Source organism: Phodopus roborovskii, unplaced genomic scaffold (assembly GCF_943737965.1).
Source record: "Phodopus roborovskii unplaced genomic scaffold, PHOROB, whole genome shotgun sequence".
Taxonomy (NCBI): Eukaryota; Metazoa; Chordata; class Mammalia; order Rodentia; family Cricetidae; genus Phodopus; species Phodopus roborovskii.
The window spans coordinates 7340355-7363331 of NW_026126514.1; the positions used below are offsets into that span (position 1 = coordinate 7340355).

The 22977-nt window shown below is 38.6% G+C and overlaps 1 protein-coding gene across 1 annotated transcript; it reads right to left on the bottom strand.

The window, feature by feature from the left end:
- Positions 1-13005: 13005 nt before the first annotated feature.
- LOC127230610 (heat shock cognate 71 kDa protein) lies at positions 13006-15265 on the bottom strand. Its single transcript, XM_051195881.1, has one exon. It carries the CDS (start codon positions 15190-15192, stop codon positions 13252-13254), a length of 1941 nt encoding a protein of 646 aa, XP_051051838.1. The 5' UTR covers positions 15193-15265; the 3' UTR covers positions 13006-13251.
- Positions 15266-22977: the final 7712 nt, after the last annotated feature.

Genomic DNA, 22977 nt, shown 5'->3' on the forward strand with positions numbered 1-22977 from the left:
CAGGACAATTCACTGAAATAAACGCCAACAACCACTGCTATGTTGCCAAGTCCAAAGGTTATTTCTCTGACCCCATTCAGTTAAATTATTCAGTGATGTTTGAAGCATGAGTCACTCCATTTCTTTCAGCACTGTATCCTTCTGGTTTTTATGACACTATGCTTTTGTGGACTTCTTTCTACTTAATTAACTAATCTTGGTCTTCTCTGTTGGCCCTCACCTTATAGGTAATCATTAAGGAGACTAGAATCCTCTAGGATTGTGTCTGTGCTTTTATCTTTTGTTTATAAGTCTTTTCTTTTCAAGTGACCCCATCTAAGCCCTGAGTTAAAACCAATACCTAGCACTGATGTCCCTACCAATTTTGTTTTCAGATGTAGAAGGAAATATCTAAGTACCTTCTGAGCCACAGGATAAAATAACTGATTATGTGTATTAACATTCTTATTTGGGAATAATTAAAGATAAAACCCTATTGCACTTGGATGTTGGGATAATCTTTTTGTACAATGTGAGAAAATGTGTCTCTGTTTTACCTTACTTGCCTAAGGCACCTTCTGATTGGTTTAATAAAAATATTGGTTCAATAAAGAGCTAAACATCCAATAACTAGGCAAGAGAGGATAGGCAGGACTTCTGGGAAGAGATAGGAACTTAGGGAAGGAATCTGAGGCGGGAGAGATTTGCCAGCCACATGCAGAGGAAGTTGGATTTTTGGAACTGAGGAGCGGTAATGAGCCATGAGGCAAAACATAGAGTAATATAAATAGTTTAAGTTTTTAGATCTAGTTTGGAACAAGCCTTAGCTAAGGCCAACCTTTCATAATAATATAAAGTCTCCAATATTGTAATAGTGGGTACATGACAAGGTGCGTTAACAGATGCCATGGAACTGCACCATGAATGGGCATACATGACATAGTTTACATAAATCATGGAATTTAGTTAATCACATGTCTTAGTCAGTGTTCTATTGCTATGAAGAGACACCATGACCATGGAAACTCTTACAGAAAGAAAGAATTTAATTGGAGCTTGTTTACAGTTTCAGTGGTTTAGTCCATTATCCTCATGGCAGGGAGCATGGTGACATGTAGGCAGACATGGTAGCTGAGAATTCTACATGTGGATTCACAGGCAGCAAGAAGCGAGAGACATTGGGCCTGGCTTGAGGTTTTGAAACCCCAAAGCCCACCCCCAATGATAAACTTCCTCCAGCAATGTCTCATCTCCTAATCCCTCTCAAGGACTGCCACTCTCTAATGACAAAACATTCAAATATATGAGCCTACAGGGTCCATTCTTTTTCAAGCCACTATATAATGTATCAGCCACTTTCCTCAGGTATGACAAATACATCATAGTAATGAAAGATCTTAATAATACAAGTAGCCTAAGGAAAGAGGGCAACATAGAATTCTACAATCTGTTCAAGTTTCTGTAAGATTAAAATTGCTTTCAAAAGCCTAGAGCCCAGCATGGTGGTGCATGCCTATACACTTACCCCCTGGAAGGCTGAGACAGAAGGAAAAAGTGTTTAAGTCCAGCCTCAAATTATACAGTGAGAGCCTGCCTTGAAACACAAAGTCTGCAGCAAAGAGTTTTTTTGTTTTGTTTTGTTTTTTTGGATGATGGGTGAAATCTGCACTTTACTGTGGATATAAGGATAAGGATTTAGAATGTAGTTAGGAATCATGCTGACTCAGTGAAGTGGAAGCAGAAGGTTCTCTTAGATCCATGACCTCACTAGCTCTGGGAACTTGGGCAGGCTTCTGGTACATGCATGATGTGGGAGGTGCACTGGGGAAAGCTACAGGCATGGAAGGGAGCCAGTCCATAACAGAGGCCACAAGTGTCATAGGCAGTAGAGCTGGTGCCCATGGGGAGCCCAGACAATTTTACCCATTGCATGTAGAGCTTCAAGATTTTGTGTCTGCTGTGCTGAATTTCAGTGTTGCTTCCAATATAATTTTCTGTAGCTATCTAATTCTCTTTGGAACACTACTGTATACTGGAAGAATATAATTTGATTTCTCATTTACAAGGGCTCCTGATTAGGAAGTCTGCTCCATTTTTTTTTTTTTTTTTTTTTTTTTTTTTTTTGGTGGTGGTGGTGGGAACTGTGTGTTTATTATGTATCCCAGGGTGCCCTCAAATGTATGATCATTATTCAAAGGTTTAGGATTACAGAGGTGAACCACCTATATAATCATATTTTTAATTGTACTTTATGTCCATTAAAATCTGATTCAACTCTGAATAATGTAAAGCAATAAATAAATAAAATTAAAAATTCATTTTAAAGTTGAATCTGTCACAAGCCAAAGTACTAGTCACCGGTTACATAAAAAATGAAACTTTTTGATGAGGATGTCTTCTGTACATATGTATCTCTTATTAGTTGAAGAATCAAATACAGTGACCAATAGGGCAGCAAGATAGGCTGGTCTAGAAGATGAGGAGATTTCTGGGAAACGCAGTCAGAGTCAGATACCATGTGAAATTGCAAAGGGGTAAGAGGTCCGGCCCCTTCTCTGGTAAGATAAGACCATGTGGAAATACATAGATAAGTAGTTATGGGTTAATAATTAAGACAAAGCTAGCCAATAAGAAGCCCTAGTCATTGGCCAACAGTTTCATAATTAATATAGCATCTATGTGTTCATTTGTGGCAAGGCGGCTACGGAACTGGGCAGGATAGGATATTCTGTAACACTTTTTTTTCTTTTTTAATATTATACTCTATTTACTGCAAATAATTTAACCAAGTTCTCTCATCCATTTCTCCAAACTTCATACCCTTTTGGCACTTACTAGTAAGTTCCTTTCAGTATCTTTGTCCATCACGACTTTGGTGGTCATCACGACTTTATATTTATTATCTGCTTGGGGGAGGATGTAAAAATTATTAGTATTGATAATATTATTATCCTAGCATCCAGATGAGTACTTGGCACATAGTATGCACTGAGTAAATACTCAGACTACTAAGTAAATGTAAATTAAAGTGACTTTAAAGGTCAATACTAAAGTGCCAGTGTTAATTAAGTGCCCTATAGTCCCATTACCTAGGTAACTTGGCTAAGGTGGGGGCAGGAGCTCTGTATCAGACTGGACAACAGAGACAACTCTGTTTCTGGAAATACTTGAATCATTACCAGTTACATCAGTTCAGATAAAATTCCACTTTAGGCCCGTACTCCACAATAAAAAATACCCTTGGCGTTCAGGCATTTCTTTTAAATTCTTGACATTGAGCATCTTGAGAACGCAGAGTCTAGCATACACTCTGTAGTCCTTAAGTTAAAAAAAAAAAGAAAGAAAGAAACTGTCATGAGCTTTAAAGCTTTTCTGACAAGTTCTTTGGCCAGCCTGAAGGTCTCCCTCTGGCTCCCCTCGCAGCACCCTTGGGACCCGGGACCTCCAACCCCATTCTGCACTCGCGGCGGTGCCAAGCTCGCCGGAAGCCCCGCCCCAAGGTCGCCAACCGGCTCGCGCATGCCCGGTGCGCGCAGCCTCGTCCCCGCGGACCCGGCGGCGCGTCCCGCCTCGTTCGCCCCGCCCCCTTTGGTCACTCAGGGGTGCGCGCAGCGGGCGCGCGGCGATTGGCTGCCTCGGGGTCAGCGTCTCAGGCCGGAGGAACTCCGCGTGGGAGTGGGCGCCGCGGGGTCCGGAGGCTTCCCAGGTAACGGCGTGGACCCGGAGGGTTGGAGGAGGGGAGGGGAGCTCAGGGTGGGCTGTAGCCGGCCGGGGACTTCCGGCCGCGGTTTCCCGGAGATGCAGGGGGTGGGGGCTGCGCCGGATTGGCCCGGAGCGTGCGAGCCACCCTCCGGGGTCCGCGGCGCGCAGTTCTCAGGTGACAGACACACTGCTCCTTCTCAGGTTTCTGCACAGTCTTAGAAGTTAAGAGGCTGAACATCGATCCGAAGGTGTGGGTTGTTTTCCCGCTGAGTTTAGGGTTTCAGTCCCCGCTGGAGGACTGAAGCGATTTGTAGTGCTCACCCTTGAAAGTTCGAGCCAAACTCCAGCGTTGCTCAACACGCGCGGAGCCTGCTGTGGTAGGATGCGAATGGAAGCAAACTCTGGTTCCAAGAGCCGGCTTTTCTAACTGGGGGATGACACCGCCCAGTGGTGGTGGTGAAGTACTTGAAGCTGTATGGAAGGAGCTGGGTAAACTACAAATTCGCAGGATAGAGGAGGGTGATCAAAAAGAAACACCTTTCTACGAGAACGGGTCTTTTTCTGGACTCCTTCGAGCATGTTATGTGAGCCAATTCCCAGTGTTCCTGGACAGAGCTAGGGAAGGATAGCTTTAATCTGCTATCACAAGTTACTCCCTTTGCTAAGTGTCTTCTGTCTGGAAAGGATCTCACCCCAAACGACAGTTGCTTAGTAATCATTCCATAGGCTGTCATTCTGTGCATATTTGCCAAGAATTGCCTCCATTACATTGTTCTATAGTCATGTCTGTGGACATTTTCTTGATTAATTTGATGAATGATTGGTTTGGGAGGGTCCTGATCACTTTGGGCTGTATGGCCTCTGGGCAGGGGGTCCTCAGTTGTATAGTAAAGCAAGCAGAGCAAGCCATGGAGAGCAAGCCAGCAAGCAGTGCTACTCCCTGGATGGAAGCCAACCCCCCCCCCCCCCAGTCGTGGTATTTATCAAAGCCAAAAGAAACCAAACTGTTTTACATCCTATGCTAGTATAAGCCAATAAAATTGAGGCTTCCTTTTTTAAAACTAAGATAATATGAATAGTTTCATTACATAAAAGTAACGATGGCAAAACAACTGTGAATAGGAGATAGACACAATTTTTCTTCAAAGACAGAGTATGAAATAAAAATTTTTGTGTGATAACTTTAAAATGTTTAAGTCATGTGTACAACTCATTGCGTTTTCATGACGTATACTCTTTTATCTGGTACCAAGATAAAGAACATAATAAAGAATGGAGAAATAGATCAAGGTCAGTGAATTAAGAGCACAGGCTTCGGCTTGATTCCCAGCATCTACATGGTACACCAAGCATCTATAACTGTAGACCCAAGAAAATCTAATGCCTTCTTCTGCCCTCTTAGCATTCTTGTATGCACTGGGTGTATGCTTGCAGTTCCAAGTCATAGAAGTAGTCAAAATACCAACATACATAAAATAAAAGGTTACTTTTTTTTGTAAATGACATAATATTATTTATATCCCAGAAAACCCCACTTGTGCCCTCTTTCCATTAGTAATTATTGGACTTGAGTTTACTTGCCTAGGAATCCAAGGGACTGGATTAATTATTTTGGCTAAGTGCTTGGACTGGGTTTGTGCTATGGGCTGTAGTTTGCCCACTCTTGCTGAATTTAAAAATGGCTGCTCAGTACCACTACAGCTTTTCCCTGTCTGTTATCTCGGTTAGCATTTACAGTGGACACCTTATGTTTTCAGGTGGTGAATTTAATACACATTGTAAGTATGTTGAGGCAACATTTAGGGGTAATCTATCAGTGTGATAATGAAAACTTCTTTGATTGTTAAGCAAACACAGATTTAAGATAGGTCACACCTTCTGACACAGTAAGTTTATGTAAGCATTTTTAAAATAAATTCTAATGTGCTGTTAGGCAGCAATAAATAAATATACTACTTACTAAATTCAGGAAAAAAATAGCAAAAGAAATAGCTGTTTGTGAGAGTTTAAAGAACAGAACTACCGTTCAGTTCTCTCTCAATCTTTTTTTCTTTAACAGGGCCTCCTGTCCTCTAGGCTGGCCTCAAACAAACTAAGTAGTTGATGATGTCCTTAGGTCTTGAGTCTCCTGTTTCTGACTGGAGTGTTGTATGCTGGTGTTACAGATGTGCACTGTCATGCCTGGAGTATTTTGTTGTTGCTATTATTATTATTGTCATTATTATTTAAAGAAACAAGGTCTCCCTGTGTTGCTCTGGCTGACCCTGAACTCTTGGCTTCAAGCCGTCTTCCTACCAAAGTGGCTGAGACTTCAGCTATGGGGCATTGCACTTAACTTGTTTACTTTAATATATTTGGGAATAATTTTATGTTCTGAAATATTAAATTTAATCATAACTATATGTCCCATTTTTTCCCCCTTGGGTTATAGTTTTTGTTGTTTTGTTTTTTAAGTCTCCAATCTGGCAACATAAACTACTTTAAAAGGGTGGCTGATTTTTGCTTCACTAAAATGGGTGACTGATAGGACAAATTTACCATAGAATTTTTTTTTGTCAGTTAGTTAGAACAACCCTGGTTCTGATATTTCTAAAATTGGAAGTTTTATTTTGAATTTTATTTTATTTTGAATATATACAGGTAGGTGGTATATTCTTGTAAGTTTAGTTTTATATTAGATGACTTATATATACACATTGAGAATGATTTCATTATGCTTGGATTTATAAGTTTTAGAAATAACAGAATTCATTTCACTGTAGTCTGTAACTTGAATTTTATTCTTGAAACATGCAAATATCTTTTCTTTGAACTGTTTTTTAAAACAGTTTCTATTTAGTCCTTGGCTGTCTTAGAACTTGCTATGTAGAGCAGGCTGGCCTTGAACTCAGAGCTCCTCCTGCCTCTGCTTCCCAAGTGCTGGGATTAAAGGCGGGTACCATTTCACAGGGCTTCTTTGTAGTATAATCTTGAGAATTTTGCTAAAGAATTTTTAAAAATAATTATCTTAAAAAACTTTATTGTGAAATATAATGAATATAGAGATAATATAAAACATGGGCCTTTTTTTGAACAAATGAATAATCATTAAAACTTGTTACTAATTTGTATACGGCCATTTACAAAACATGTCTGTACATGTAATATGGATTCACCAGTGGATATATTATTTTATATGTGTCTTATTAATGCTGTTGCTCAATGCTCTTTCATTAATGATTTGTATATGTATGAATCTGTGTGTTTCAGTAGTGATAATTGCTGACAGTTTTTGTCAGCTCGTAAAGCTCCTTTTGTAATAATGGAGTCTTTTTGTCCCTGGACACACACACACACACACACACACACACACACACACACACACACACACACACACACACCCTATTATTTTGAAGTCATGCTACTCAAAGTATACAGGTTTATGGTTACTTATTTTCTTATAAGTGAAGATATCTTCTTTTATCAGTGACTTAGTTCATCTTTAATGATTCTTTTTGTTTTAAAGCTTAGTCGATTAAAAAAACGTTTATTTTGAAATAATATTTCTTATGGAGAAGTTTAAAAAAGAGTATATACTATCTCTGGTTTATAATCTTTCACTTTAAGAAATTTTTGGCTTTGGGGTGGTGAAACTGATATGTATTCAGTAGAAGTAATATCTCAAATTTGTAATTTCATTCTTTATTCTGGCTAGGGTTAGGCACAGTGAGATACTGTTATTTGTGACACTAGGCAGTGACAGCAAGCTGCAGTTCCTAGGTGGCATCAGGAGAACCAACAACTGGTGGGTTTTGGTACATTTTGTTATACTGGATATTTGATGGCTTAAGTGTATTACATTCACTTTTGATAGCAGGATGAAGCCCATCAGAAGCCAAACAATATCTTTCTAGAATTCCGTATTCCTTGTACAATACTTTTAATGTTAGCATAATGTACAATGATTATAATGTACAAATATAATCTACTTCACTAAATAACACACTACATGCTTATATGTAAATATAATTTATAGATATAAATTCATATTTATAGAAACTGTAAATACATAATCTCCCCCCATTGTTTTTTTTTAAGTGAACTTTTGTACTCTGTTATTTTGGAAGCTATAATACTTTAGCATACTTTTGTTGCTTATGATAAAGACTTTAACATCCATTATGTGTCCTTTACATAGGTAGTGGTTAAGTGCTTGTACTTTAATATTTTAAACAGCACTACAGCTTATGTTCTTGTATATGTGCATCTGACCTTCTGTGAGAGGTTAGATTTCTGCAAAAAGAATTGTGAATCAAAAAGTTACATATTTAAAGCTCTAATCCATGTTTGGGGACATTCTTATTTTTTCTCTTAAATGGAATAGTTTTATAAAGTATAAATATTTCATTTAAACTTTTTAAGGCAAACTCCTTTCACACAAACAACCTTCATTAAAAACTAGTTATACTGTATTCTATCTCTTTTCCCTGAGCTTGTAGTTCAAACAAGAGAAACCTTAGCACTGGCATTTGTTTGTGGTAGATGCTAATACCAAGGGTGAAAAAGAAAGTCCTGGATGTTTTCAGAGAGAACACAAAAGCAGGTTATCAAAACACAGTAAGAAAATTGAATATGCTAGCATCAGTCTTCCTGCTTGCATTATCAGCTGCTGAAATACAGTGTTTCAGTCACTTGACAGTTTGAAGGACATGACCTTTCAGACCCCAACCCTATAGCAGAAAGTCAGGAATCTGAAGAGTGGAGGATGGATGCAGAATAAAAATACTTCTAGACAGCAAGCCTCTGAAAATTCTGAAAGTTATGTCCCATTAAAATAAAGCACCCAAACAAACAAGTAACAACAAAAGGAAAACAAAACAAACATCAGAACATCAGCATTCTATGAGTGGCAACTGTATAGCAGGCCAGAGACAGAGAACAAGCAGTTTAGATCAGAGATTCTCCCAAGAAAGATACCCAGGCAATTAAGGTTATTTAAGAAATTTTATAATCCTTAGGCCACAAATACTTTTTGTTAGACTTTTTACATTATAATTTTGATTTCATTAATAGATACAGACTCTTCTGGGTTTCTGTCTTTTTATTGATCTGGTTACTATCTGATTGCTTACTATCAAAGGAGAGGTCGTTCTTTTTTGTTGTTTTGTTTTTTCTTTTTTCTTTGTGGTCTCCATTAAACTGTGAAGTATTTAAAAATTTCTAGATATTTAAATATTTTATTTTTAATTACATTTTAAAAATATGGTAGTCCCCCAGCACCTTTATGTATAATATACTTGGTAAAGTTTATTACTTGAGATTAACATTAGAAAATATTAAGTGAAAAGCCTAAGAAATAATTCCTATGTTAAAATAACTTTAAAAATAATTCTTAAAAATATATACAAAGGTGAAAATTATAGTTCCTCCTTCCAAACCCTCACATACCCCCAACTCCACTCTCTTTCAAATTTTTGGTCTCTTTTACTTTGTCACACACAACCCACCCCCCACATATACATGTACACTCCTAAATAAATAAATACAACCTACTCAGTCTGAATAACATTACTTGTGTGTGTATGTGTCCATTTGGTATTGGATAACTAATTGGTATGCTCATCCCTGGGTAATACTATTTTTCCCACTGAGAGTTTTCTGTAGTTCTTAGTCTAGTGTTTGAGCCTCTTGAGCTCCCTCTTATCCCCATCCTTGTTAGCATGTCTGCTGGTCATATTTAAGCAACCATGTTGGTTGTGATTTGACAGGTGGAGCTACTGACATTTCTAGGAGACACAATCTCACTGCAAACACCCTGTTCTATCCCTAGTGCACAAATGGTTTACCATGGAGGGATACTCTCTCAGTCCAAATACACGAACGTGGGTCTAGACCCTCCCCCAAATGATGTGACAGGACTTTGATGATCCCCCATGGAAGGCCTCACCCCTCCTGGGAAGTGGATGGGGGGATATGGGAGGTATTGGAGGTTGGAAGGGAGAGGGAACTGGGACTGATTACAAAATAAGATTGTTTCTAATTTAAATAAATAAAATTTAAAAAAAATGTTCCTAGGGCCTTAGGGGCAGGAGTATTGAAGATATATCTGTTGAGACAGGAGTATTGCAGATATATCTGTTGAGACTGAGCTCAAAAACAGTGTACTTTGGTGTGTTGTGGTTTTCTGTAAAGCTCTGTGTTACAAAGAGAAATTTCCTTGATGAAGGGTGAGAACTGTATTTCTCTGTGGGTATAAGGACAGAGTTAGAATGCACCTAGGGATTATGTTGGTTTAATAACATAATTATAGAATAACCTTTATTATATACAATTCTGATTAATCTGCATTATTACTAGTTCTGTTAATATTTTATTGTACCTAATTTTTAAGTGCTCTGGATTGAATGTGCTTAATTTTAATAATTCATCACAACTAAATATGATATTCAATACTGCCTGTGGTTTCAGGCATCTGCTTGGGCCTTGGAACTTATCTCTCTCACAAAGAAGAGACCTACATCCCCTTTTTATTGTGGGAGGCTCAAGTGTTGATGAGAGTCTTCCTTTTTGAATATATGAACTTAGTGCTATAGATTTTGCTCAGATATGTTACATGCATCTCACAAATTTTAACAAATTATGTTACCATTTTTGTCTATTTAAAGTATTTAAGATTGTTTTAATGATTGTAGTTCTGACACATGTACATTCAGGCCTGTTTGGTGGACCAGAATAGGATCTAATTCTATAAATGTGGTATATGCATTTGAAAAGATTTTGTAAAGTTTTTTTTTTTTTTTTTTTGGGTTGTTTTTGTAAATGCCATTTAGATTAAGTTGGTGGATACTCCTGCCAGTCAGTTTTTTATGTCACTGTGACAAAATAGCTAAGAAAGACAAAGGACGATTTAATTTGGCTCATGGCTTCAGTCCATGGTTAGTGTGTCTACTGCTGGGGGGAGATAGAACTTCATATTGGAAGAGCATGGTAAGGCACAGCTGCCAACCTGATGGCAGCAGGGAAGCACAGAGACTGAGAGGAAAAGTCTGGTGTCCCGAGTGACCTACTTCCTCCATTCAGGCCCTTGCTTCTCGGTCTCACAAATGATTCAACCTTTAAAGTCCTTTTTGTGGTAACCAAGCCCTTAGGACATTTGCCTTTGAGGGCACATTAGGGTTCCAACCATTGACAATTTTAAAAAGCAAACTGAACAGTAAAGTGGTTAGCAGTTTTTATTTGGTAGCTATTGCAATGGGAAAAGAAAAAAGTGGAAGTGTAGAGTCGGGCTCCATTTTAAGTAGAACAAGGGCAAGGGGAGTTATAGACAAGGAGCAGGGTCACAGTCAGTGGATAAAATTATCAGTGTCCTGGGAATTCTGGTTAAACCCACTGACAGGATTCTCAGAGGCAAACAAGGGGCCATGGGACTTTTAAGATGAGAAAGCCTCAAAACTGTTTAAGCATGATTCTTATTAAAACTAAACTATGCAAAGACAAACACAGAGGGCTGAAGGTTGAAGTGTAATTGAGTGGAGGATTCTAAAATAAAGTTTGGTCTTCATCATTCACAGTATTAGCTTTCCTATAACTTGATTCATTTGAGTACTGCTTTCTAAGAGTTTTGGTGAAACTTTCAGCTACAGTTATGGCTTTATTTGCCCTCTCATTTATAAATTAAAAAGTATTTATGGTTGGTGGTACACATCTCTAATCCCAGCACTCAAAGACAGAGGTAGGCCGATCTCTAATTTCAAGGCCGGCCTGGTCCACAGAGAATGTTCCAAGACAGCCAGGGATACAGAGAGACATCTGTCATGAAAAAAATAAAAACAGTGTGTGTGTGTGTGTTGGTTTTTGTTTATACATATATGTATGATATATGTTGTTTTTAGTTATATATTTTTGTTTATATATATGACTATATTTGTGTGTCTGTATGTTTGTGCATGCACACACCTGTGTGTCATTTGTCCTATATTGATCTCCATCTATTTTGTGGCAGTGTCCTTCCCTGATCCTGGGCCTTTCCTTTACTCAGCTGGGGGAAGGTCAGCAAAACTAAACTGTTCTCTTGTCTCCATCCACCTTGGGGCTTGGTTATAGGCTTGTACCAGGGCACCCCACTTTTTGTGGAAGCTGGGGTCCACATTCTGATCCCCATGATTGCTCAGTGTCCAGGCTGGTTTTGTGTGTCAGTTTGACACAATCTAGAGTCATCAAGAAGGGACGAGCCTCAGCTGAGGACACACCTCTATGAGATCCATCTGTAAGGCATTTTCTCAATTAGTGATCAGTGGGAGAGGGTCTAGCCCATTGTGGGTGGTGCCATCCCTGGGCATGTGGTTATGGGTTCTATAAGAAGCAGGCTGAGGAGCAAATTAGTCACCAGCCTCCATGGCCTCTGAATCAGCTCCTGCCTCCATTTTCCAGCCCTGCTTGAGTTTTTGTTTTGACTTCTTTCAGTGATGAACAGCAATGTGGAAGTTTAAGTCAAACTCTTTTCTTCCCAACTTGCTGTTTTGTTGCAGCAAAGCCAAATAGAAACCCTAAGATTCTCAGCAAGTGTTCTTAACTACTGAACTGCCTTTCTAGCCTCTTTCATCAGTTTTCACTAGACATGTTTGGAATTTAGGATTGTTTATGTATGGTTAGTTAATTGAACACTTTAATATACTTAGTTTGAGTAGTAGTAGTTTTCATTTTACTTTGATTTATATATTATTTTGATTAATTTTGAATCCCTATTCCTACTCTGCTACCTTATTATGAGCAGAATATAATTTAAAGTTGGTAATTTGTGGTTTTCATCTTTGTGTGTTCTGTTTTTGTGCATGTGTTATCAAGTGTGACCAAAAATTCTATAATGTGAGGTACAAGGTACAAAAATTTAAGTACTTATCACATTAATTAGAAACAGTTTTGCATTAGTATTTCACTTTCTTAGAATTTGGATTATAATTTCTTACATACATCATTTACATCAGAGTGCTAAAAAGGTGTTTTGCATTGTCTCAGTTATACCTATAAGCTGAATTAAATTTAAATTTTTTTCTGACAGACTTTAAGGAATCATTGTCTTAAAATTGATTTGTATTTTAATACTTTTATTGTCTTCAAATTTTAATGTAAATTGAAGCTACTTTCTTGATTTATGTCAAACAGCTTATTGTCAGCATGGGAGCTGTGTTATAGCTTATAACATTCCAAAGCAGAACATTTTATTCACTGACATGAGCTGGCACAGTGGGCAGAATTATTGTAATTCATTTGGGTAAATGAATTGAAGCCTTGGAAGTTAATGTACAAAAATACTCTGTCAGTTTTTTTTTTTTTTTTTTTTTAGTGCCAATTTAAATAGTTTTATTAGACATTCCATTTTCCACCTTATTAGACACTGCATTTTCCATTTAGGATACAGTGCTTATAAAGTGCAATGTTTATTTTATCTGCACATGTTCCATGTTCAAAGTATTTTGAACATGCCCAGTAATTGTAGCAGTTTAAATTTAAAAACTGCCAAGAAACTTTGCTAAATTTGGGTCCTTCAAATGTTTCCCTGTGGAACAATGCTACACTTCTACTTGGACTGATTTAATCCACCTCTTCAATGGTAGGCCCTGAAGAAGCACCACCAGATGGAGGAGCTCCACCACCAGGGAAGCCCCCAGGCATTCCTCCAGGCATGCCACCAGCACTCTGGTACAGCTTGGTAATGATGGGGTTGCAGACTTTCTCCAGTTCTTTCTGCTGGTGTTCAAATTCTTCCTTCTCTGCAGTCTGATTCTTATCCAGCCAACTGATGATTTCATTACACTTATCTAGAATCTTCTGTTTGTCCTCATCATTGATCTTTCCTTGAAGTTTCTCATCTTCAACTGTTGCTTTCATGTTGAAAGCATAGGACTCCAGTGAATTCTTGGAGGAAACCTTATCTCTCTGCTTCTCATCTTCAGCTTTGTACTTCTCAGCTTCCTGGACCATGCGTTCAATATCCTCCTTGCTCAAGCGGCCCTTGTCATTGGTGATGGTGATCTTGTTCTCCTTGCCTGTGCTCTTATCTACAGCAGAGACATTGAGGATACCATTGGCATCAATGTCAAAAGTGACTTCAATCTGAGGAACACCACGAGGTGCTGGAGGGATGCCTGTAAGTTCAAACTTCCCAAGCAGGTTGTTATCCTTGGTCATGGCCCTTTCACCTTCATAGACCTGAATGAGCACACCGGGCTGATTGTCAGAGTAGGTAGTGAAAGTCTGCGTCTGCTTCGTAGGAATGGTGGTATTACGCTTGATGAGGACAGTCATGACTCCACCAGCAGTCTCAATACCAAGGGAAAGAGGAGTGACATCCAAGAGCAGCAAATCCTGAACATTCTCAGACTTGTCTCCAGACAGAATGGCTGCCTGGACAGCTGCACCATAAGCAACAGCTTCATCGGGGTTAATGCTCTTATTCAGTTCTTTTCCATTGAAGAAGTCTTGCAGGAGCTTCTGAATCTTGGGGATTCTGGTAGAGCCACCAACCAGGACAATGTCATGGATCTGTGACTTATCTAGCTTAGCATCTCGAAGGGCATTTTCTACAGGGTCCAGGGTGCCTCTGAACAGGTCAGCATTTAATTCTTCAAATCGAGCACGGGTAATGGAGGTATAGAAATCGATTCCCTCATAGAGAGAATCAATCTCAATACTGGCCTGGGTGCTTGAGGAGAGGGTGCGCTTTGCCCGTTCACAGGCAGTACGCAGACGCCTGACAGCTCTCTTGTTCTCACTGATGTCCTTCTTGTGCTTTCTCTTAAACTCAGCAATGAAATGGTTGACCATTCTGTTATCAAAGTCTTCTCCACCCAAGTGGGTGTCTCCAGCTGTTGATTTGACTTCAAAAATTCCATCCTCAATAGTGAGGATTGACACATCAAAAGTACCACCTCCCAAATCAAAAATCAGCACATTCCTTTCAGCGCCAACCTTCTTATCTAGCCCATAAGCAATAGCAGCTGCAGTTGGTTCATTGATAATTCGAAGCACATTGAGGCCAGCGATGGTTCCCGCATCTTTTGTTGCCTGTCGCTGTGAATCGTTGAAGTAGGCTGGCACTGTGACCACAGCATTAGTAACAGTCTTGCCGAGATAGGCTTCTGCAATTTCCTTCATTTTAGTCAGAACCATAGAGGACACCTCCTCTGGGTAGAAACTCTTTGCCTCTCCCTTGTACTCTACTTGGACCTTGGGCCTGCCAGCATCGTTCACCACCATGAAGGGCCAGTGCTTCATATCAGACTGAACAACAGCATCATCAAACCTACGCCCGATTAGACGTTTGGCATCGAAAACTGTGTTCGTGGGGTTCATTGCAACCTGATTCTTTGCAGCATCCCCAATTAATCGTTCTGTGTCGGTAAAAGCAACATAGCTTGGCGTGGTTCTGTTACCCTGGTCATTGGCAATTATCTCCACCTTTCCGTGCTGGAAGACACCCACGCATGAGTAGGTGGTGCCAAGATCAATACCAACGGCAGGTCCCTTAGACATGGTTGCTTGCTGGTAGGCCCGGCTGTGCTGGCAACAAGAGCGCACAAACGCCGCAGTCTGCCTCCGCGTTCAATGAGCACTCTGTCAGTTTTTACAATTATTTAATTATAAAATCTGGCTCTTAATTTTGATTGTCTCTATTCCATTCTAACTACTAAGTTTGATCTTTTCAGTTAAAGTCCATGTATTAACTTTAAAGGGCTGTGTTTTGTTTGCTACCTTACAATCTCATTTAAAACTATTTCATCAAGTTAATTACTAATTACTTGGTTGTGCAAATTCATGACCTGCATGTAAAATGTACCTTAAAAAGTGGAGAAATTATTTTCGTATTTTTAAAATTTTTGAATAGATTTTTCTCCTAAAATGTATTTATAATTTTAAGAATTATTTTAGGAAAATCAAGAGACTGTGTCATATACCTATTAATGAATTTAGGGTATTCTATTTTTAATTAATTAATTGATTTATTTTTCTTATTTTACATATCAATCCCAGTTCCCTCTCCATCCCTTCCTCCCTCTCTTTCATCTTCCCATGCACACCGACCACCCTTCCATCCCATTCCCCCGCCCCACTCCACATATAGGGTGATGCCTTCCTGGAGAGGTCACCTAAATCTGTCAAGTTATTTGGAGTAGGGACTAGGCCCTCCCTCCTGCCTCTAGATTAAGGGGGTATCCCTCCATGGAGAATGTGCTCCCAAAGTCCTTTTGTGCACTGGGGATACATCCTGGTTCCACTGTCAAAGGTCTCTTAGGGAGTCAATCCAATGCTGGATTCCCAGCTATCAGTCTGGGCGTCCAGTAGCTCCTCCTTGTTCATGTCAGCTGTCTCTGTGGGTTTCTGTAGCCTGGGCTTGTCCTCCCTCTCTGCATTTAGATTACAGTTTAGCTCAGTGTTTAGCTGTGGGTGTCTGCTTCTGTTTCCATCAGCTGTTAGATGAGGTCTCTATGATGGTGGATAAGATAGTCATCAATCTCATTATCAGGGAAGGGCATTTATGATAGCCTTTCTACTGTTCCTCAAATTGTCAGTTGGGGTCAGTCTTGTAGGTCTCTGGACATTTCTCTAGAGTCTGTTTTCTCTTGAAACCTATAATGGCTCCCTCTTTTATGGTCTCTCTCTCTTCTCTCTCTCTCTAGTCTTTTACTAATTTTTGTAGAAAGTGTTCTGTTCGTAGATCTGGCCCTTTTGTCTTAACCACATTCAATTATTTAGTTTAATTTGCTGGCCTGTCCAACATTTTTGACAATTAGACACAATATCATTGTCATCAGCAAAGTTCATTCTCAAGGATAGAACAAAATAGATTAAAAAAAAATCAACAACAACAACAACAACAAAAAATCCAAAGCATTTCACAATTTTCTATTGACCCCTATTCATAGTTATCCGTGGTCACATGTGGCCTGTGGGTCCAGGTTCAGTACACCCTTAAGTGTTATTCTTTTGGAAGTTAGTTATAGCTAAATGTTTGAAAGACTTGTGATTATGGATGTTGGCTGCTTCTGTTAGTTGTAAAAGAAAAAATATTGTCTTTTGTTGTTGTTTATAAGAGAAAAAAGTTGCCAGTACTTCTTTCTTGTCTTGGAGATTTTATTGATTTGTGAAATACAGAATTTTATTTTTGATTTCCTAAAACAGGACAAGGAAATGATTTGATAAAAGCAAGTGGCTTAAAAAAATGACAAACCAGCCAGGCAGTGGGGGTGCATGCCTTTAATCCCAGCGCTCTAGAGGCAGGTGGATCTCTGGGTTCAAGGCCAGCCCTGGTCTACAGAGTGAGTTCTAAGAGAGCAAAATTCAAAACCAAAAATGATGAACCAATATATAAATACCTATTTTATAATTACATAGGAATAATTTTTAAATTTGTTCTAGTAAGTGACTGAGTAAAAGAAAATTTGTTCATCTAACACACAACTTATTTAAAATTTGTTGTGTAAGAGAAGCAGAAAGGGTCTTTGAGTACACTTGGTAGTATGAACTAGACAACTTCTAAGCCCTAGGTTTTCTTATTATTGTGACAGCTGTAACTAAAATCCACAAATTCATGCATAAAACAATACAAATTTGCTGTCTTAGAATTTTTAGGTGTGTGTGTGTGTGTGTGTGTGTGTGTGTGTGTGTGTGTGTGTATAATGAAGGTTTTGGTAGGTAGCACTTTGTTGCTTTTTTTCATATAACCTAAGGGAAAGTCTGTCTTCTTGACTGTTCCTGTTTCTTGGAGACTACTTGATAACCAAATGAAATGGTCCATTTTCTTCAGGTAGTCATCTATTCAGTTCTTTGAATTTTTTCAGTGTAGCTAATTATTTTATTTAATCAGTAGTAGAGTAGAACAAAGACATCTAAGTTGTAGAACTTGTCTGTTTCTATAGAGTATGTGCACATGTGCATTTTTGTGCCACAGTTCACACCAGGTCATCAGAGGAAGACTTGTGCAGAAGTCATTTCACTCCTTCCACTGTATGCTTCTGGAGATAGACTTTAGGTTGACAGGCTTAGGGACAAGTGGCTTTACCCACTGAGCCATCTTGCAGCTGTGCTTGTTAGTTTTATGTACACTTGACATAAGCTGGAGTCATTTGGGAAAAGTGAACCTCAGTTGAGTTTGACCTGAGAGCAAGCCTGTGGTGCATTTTCTTAATTAGTGATTAATATGAGAGGACCCAGATGATTGAGTAGCACTATCCCTTGGTCTTGGAGTATATAAGAAAGCAGGCTGAGCAAACCTTGAGGAACAACCCAGTAAACAGCACTCCTACATAGTTTTTGCATCAGCTCCTAACTCCCAAGTTCTTGACCTGACTTCTTGGATGATAAGACTACAAACTATAAGATGAAATAAACACTGTGTTCCATGGTTTTGGCCATGGTGTTTTATAATAGCAATAGAAACGCTGAGATATAGACCTATAACTGTCTTGTGAGAACCAACATCTTTTTGGGAAATGTGCGGTGCTGTCGGGAGCAATGTCAATGGAACACTAATATTAAAACATTTAAATGCCATGTTCTGCAGGTCTATGAAGTGTTTGAAGATTAAGCATCTATTTCTGACTAATCTCATAGGTATAAGAAACATGGGTGAAGATAATCTGTAATACTAGGAACACACACACACACACACACACACACACACACACATATATATCTCAGATATCAGAGGTAGAGTAAAAATGTCTTGACCAGAGATAGAACTATATAGTGCAGCATGATAAAAATATCCTAAATTGTATTAATATACAAAATGTCTTGAACACAAGTACAAGTATACATACATAGAATATTGTAAGGATATCGTGCACAAAACATTGTAAATGAAAAGATTTTATATAATATGACAAAATATAATATACAAATCATCCTGGAAGTGAATATAAACTTAATTTTACATAGGTTACCACATATAAGAATCTATAACAATGTCAGCTGTATATAACTAATAATTACTAAGATAATTCACAAGAAGATAAGCTAATCTACTATATCCCATCTAAAACATACCTTTCCCAACCATACCCTATATCTGTCTAAAGGAGATACCCAAGTCTAAGCATCACCTTCTATACCCAACCCAAAGTAACTAAAACCAACCCTATGAAGATGAATATTATCTCTAAAAGCCAAGAGCAGGGAAAGGGGGCATCATTAGTCATTATTTTAAGATTACTTCCTGCTGAAATGGGATAATGATTGCTCCATGGAATCCTGTAGGAAGAAAATTTTTAGCAATAAAATTTCTCAATGGGACTGGCTGTAACATTTGTAGCTAGTCTCTATGTGGCTGGAAATGCTTGACTGAAGTTCTATCTGAAACTCTGGCCAGGGTGTAATAATAAGGTGCACCATTTCAGCTAGTAGTCAGTTGTCTGTTATAAGTTATGTCTCCCTGAATAAACATCTTTGAACTCTCCAGAAAGAAGATGGAGCCCCACTTCTTCATTCCCATTCGATTCAATCTGATGCATCTGGACTACAAACATCACCCTAAAACCAGTTTGGGACTGTTATACTGGAGACAACTTAACAGAGACAGATGAACACAAGCAGGCTCCCATCCCCAGGATGCCTCCAGATGCTCTCTGTCTCTTTACAGCAATTGAGAGCACGCTCTGGGGTCCCCTCCCTCAGACCTAGTTCCCTCAGGTCATGTCTGCATCTGTCCCTACCCTGCAATGTGGCAGTGGGTGTGGTCAGTGCAACAGGTGTGGACAGAGTGAATATCTCATTACACCTTAACATTTGGAAGTCCAATTTTGCTTTATAGTCCTCTCAAGTATAATAATTTTAAACGTTTAAACATAAAGTTACCCATACTGTAAACATACTGTTAGCCACCACACTTTAGAGTTTAGAGGATGTGTGATAAGTTGGGCGCTGTCATGTACCACATGCAGGAACATGTGGCAATGTTATCAGATCCTTCTACAGTAAGAGGAAACAAGGGTTGGTGAATTATATAACTTCCAGTCCCATTGCCACATTTACATCCTGGAAATGTTTCCAGGAAAGTCCTTTTATTTTCTCCCATATTTAAAATAAGGGTAAATTGAATTAGTCTTGAATGCTCTTTAGTTTCAAGTAAACAAATGTTTCAGTTGTTCATGCCAATTTTCAGCAAGGCTATGACAGATGTAAATAAAGAATGTATTGTTTAATGTTTTATAATTTTTTATTTCTTTGTCTTTATTTATATATAAATAACCAGAGGAAATATATCCAGGTAGATAAAATTAATAAGACATTCCCAATTCCAAGCCTTTAATTGAGTTCTTGTCAGTCCTTCTCTTAAAATAAAGGCAAAGCCTAGTGTACAGTAAACGTTTTCCCAGTTTTTGGTACTTGATTATTGGTAGAAGTTACAACTGGTTAGCTTGTTTCAAAATGTGGCTTAGGGTAAACAAATATACATGTCAAAGATGTGTTGATATAGCAAAAATGACCCACCAATGGATGAAGTTGTATTTACGGCTCAGGTGATTCTTCATACAGGACAAATTAGTGCTTCCTCTGTTTAGTACAAGAATGTCATACATCTCACATAGCATTTGCATTTAGTGAACTGAAAGAAAAAAATTGTTTGCCATTCTGATAAGAAGCTGGAAGATTGTTCTAAACTCTTGAAATTTGGTGATGTTTCCATCATTGATATGGCTCCAGGCCAGCCCTCGTGTGGGAAGAGTTCCTTTGATTATCCTTCTCCAGGTTTTTATGTTTTTTTCTTTCTGTTCATGCTATGAGATAGACAGTTGTTGTGGGTGTCATCCAAACAGAGAACAAGCCAGTTATGGTGGCGCATGCCTTTAATCCCATCACTCAAAAGCAGAGACAGGCAGATCACTGCGACTTCAAGGCCAGCCTAGTCTACAGAGTGAGTTCCAGGACAGCTAGAGCCATTACACAGAGAAATCCTGTCTCAAAATCCAGAAACAAAGTAAAAGCAGAAAAAAAGGTTGCTGAGATGTCAAGGTCACTAAGTCTGCTTAAAAAGCTCAGAATAATAAATGGGTGTTATCTGTAACAGCTGCCACCACAGGCTCAAACAATGTTGGAAGAATAGTTTAAAATTTTGTTTCAGTTTGACATATAAGTTTAAAAAGGACAGGACAGAATTATGAAAACAATGCCCCCACAAAATCTCCAGAACGAAAGGAAAACATTTTATGGACCAAGTTTTATGTGTGTGGAAGTTTTAAATTCCTAATTTCTAAAAATCAGTACTTTTTAATGGAACCAACCTAACCAAAAATCTGTCACAGAATTTGATGCCCCTTAAACCCACTTTTAGTGAGAAAAACTTTTCCTTTGTAATTGAAATATTGTGATTATGTGTATCTGTGGTATACAGGGTAACATTCCAGTACATGTATGATGTGCAGTGATAGGATCAGAATAATTGGTATATTCATCAACTCAGACACTTAATGCTGTTGGACACGAAATCCTCTTTAGTAGTTGTTTTGAAATGTTTAATTAATGGTTATCATCTGTAGTTATTCCACTGTGCTATAGAACATTGAATTTAATCTTCCTATCCAGATGGCACCATTTTACTGTATCTGCTAGTAATTTTCTCTCTACTTCCCTCTGATTTCTCTAGGCTCTGGTAAACAGCCTTATTCGCTAATTCTTCAAGAACTACATTTTAGCTTCTACATATAAGTAAGAACATGCATTTTGTGACTAACTTAGTTCACTTAATTTAAATTAATTCTACCAATGATGGTCCAAATGTCAGAATTTCTTTCTATGTTATGGTTGAATAATTTTATTATACATACTAGGTGGATAGTATATTTCTGTTTTTATAGGTATCTACATTATAGCTAGAAAGATAGCTAGATATTTATCACAGGATTTTTTAAATTTTTTATTTAATACATTTATCCTGTGGGAAGCACCTACTTAGTTCCCTTTCTTGGCTATTAAGAATCAGACTGTATAGTACATGTCAGAGTGCAAATATGTCAACACTCTGATTTTGTTTTCTTTAGCTCTATATGAGATAGTAGAGTTCCTGTGACAAATGGTGAATCTATTTTTTGTTTTCTCAGACACCTCCACTTAGTTTTCCATAATGGCTGTACTAATTTGCAATTTTACTAACTTTATAAAATTCTCGTCCTCTATATTTCCTTTAGCATTTGTAGTTTTTGTCTTGACAGTAGCCTTTTGACTGAGATGATACAATGGTTTGTCTTTGCATGTTGTTGATAATAAGTGATAGTTTGATGTCTCTATTAGACAGAAGATATTGTGTTATAGACCATCTTTACTCCAGTTCTCTGGTTTAAACGCTCCAGTGAAACAGCCTCTTGTTTACCGTTTTGGAGGGAAGCATTCTATTTATTTATTTATTTTTCTTATTTTACATATCGATCCCAGTTCCCTCTCCCTCCCTTCTTCCCTATCTCTCGCCCTCCCATGCCCCCTCTCACCCTACCATCTCATTCCCCCTCCAAGTCCACATGTAGGGTGATGTCTTCCTGGAGGTGTCATCTAAATCTGTCAAGTCATTTGGAGTAGGGACTAGGCCTCCCTCCTGCCTCTAGGTAAAAGGAGTATCCCTCCATGGGGAATGTGCTCCCAAAGTCCTTTTGTGCACCAGGGATACATCCTGGTCCCACAGTCTCTTAGACTGCCCAGGCCTTCTAACTGAGACCCATGTTCAGGGGGTCTGAGTCAGTCCAAAAGCTGGATTCCCAGCTATCAGTCTGGGGGCCTATTATCTCCTTGGAGGGAATTATTCTAAATGCAACTGTCTCTTCTCCACTTGCTGAATTCTTAGAGTTTTAGTTGCTAAAGTCTTTATTCTGATGACTTACTTTGTAATATTTTCTTGCTGCCTTTAGGCTAACATCATCTTTTGTTCGTGCGTGATTTTTGTGTGGTAATTGCAAGTGCATGTGTGCCTTGGGGGCGGGGGAGAGTTTTCAAGTATGCAGGTGTGGATGTGTGTGAAAGCCAGAGGACAACCTTGAGTGCCACCCTTAGAAACATCATCTACTTCCTTTTTTTAAACTTAAATTTTTAAAAAAAATCTTATTTTACATACTAATCCCATTTTCCTCTCCCTTCTATCCTCCCATTCCTCCCACCATCTCCCCTTCCTTCTCCGTTTCCATCACTCCTCAGCTAGGGTGAGGCTTCCCATGGGGGAATCATCAAAGTCTGTCATATCATTTGGGGCAAGAATGAGACCGTCTTTCCTGTATCTAGGTTGAGGGAGTATTCCTGCATAGGGAATGAACTCCAAAAACCAGTTCATGCACTAGG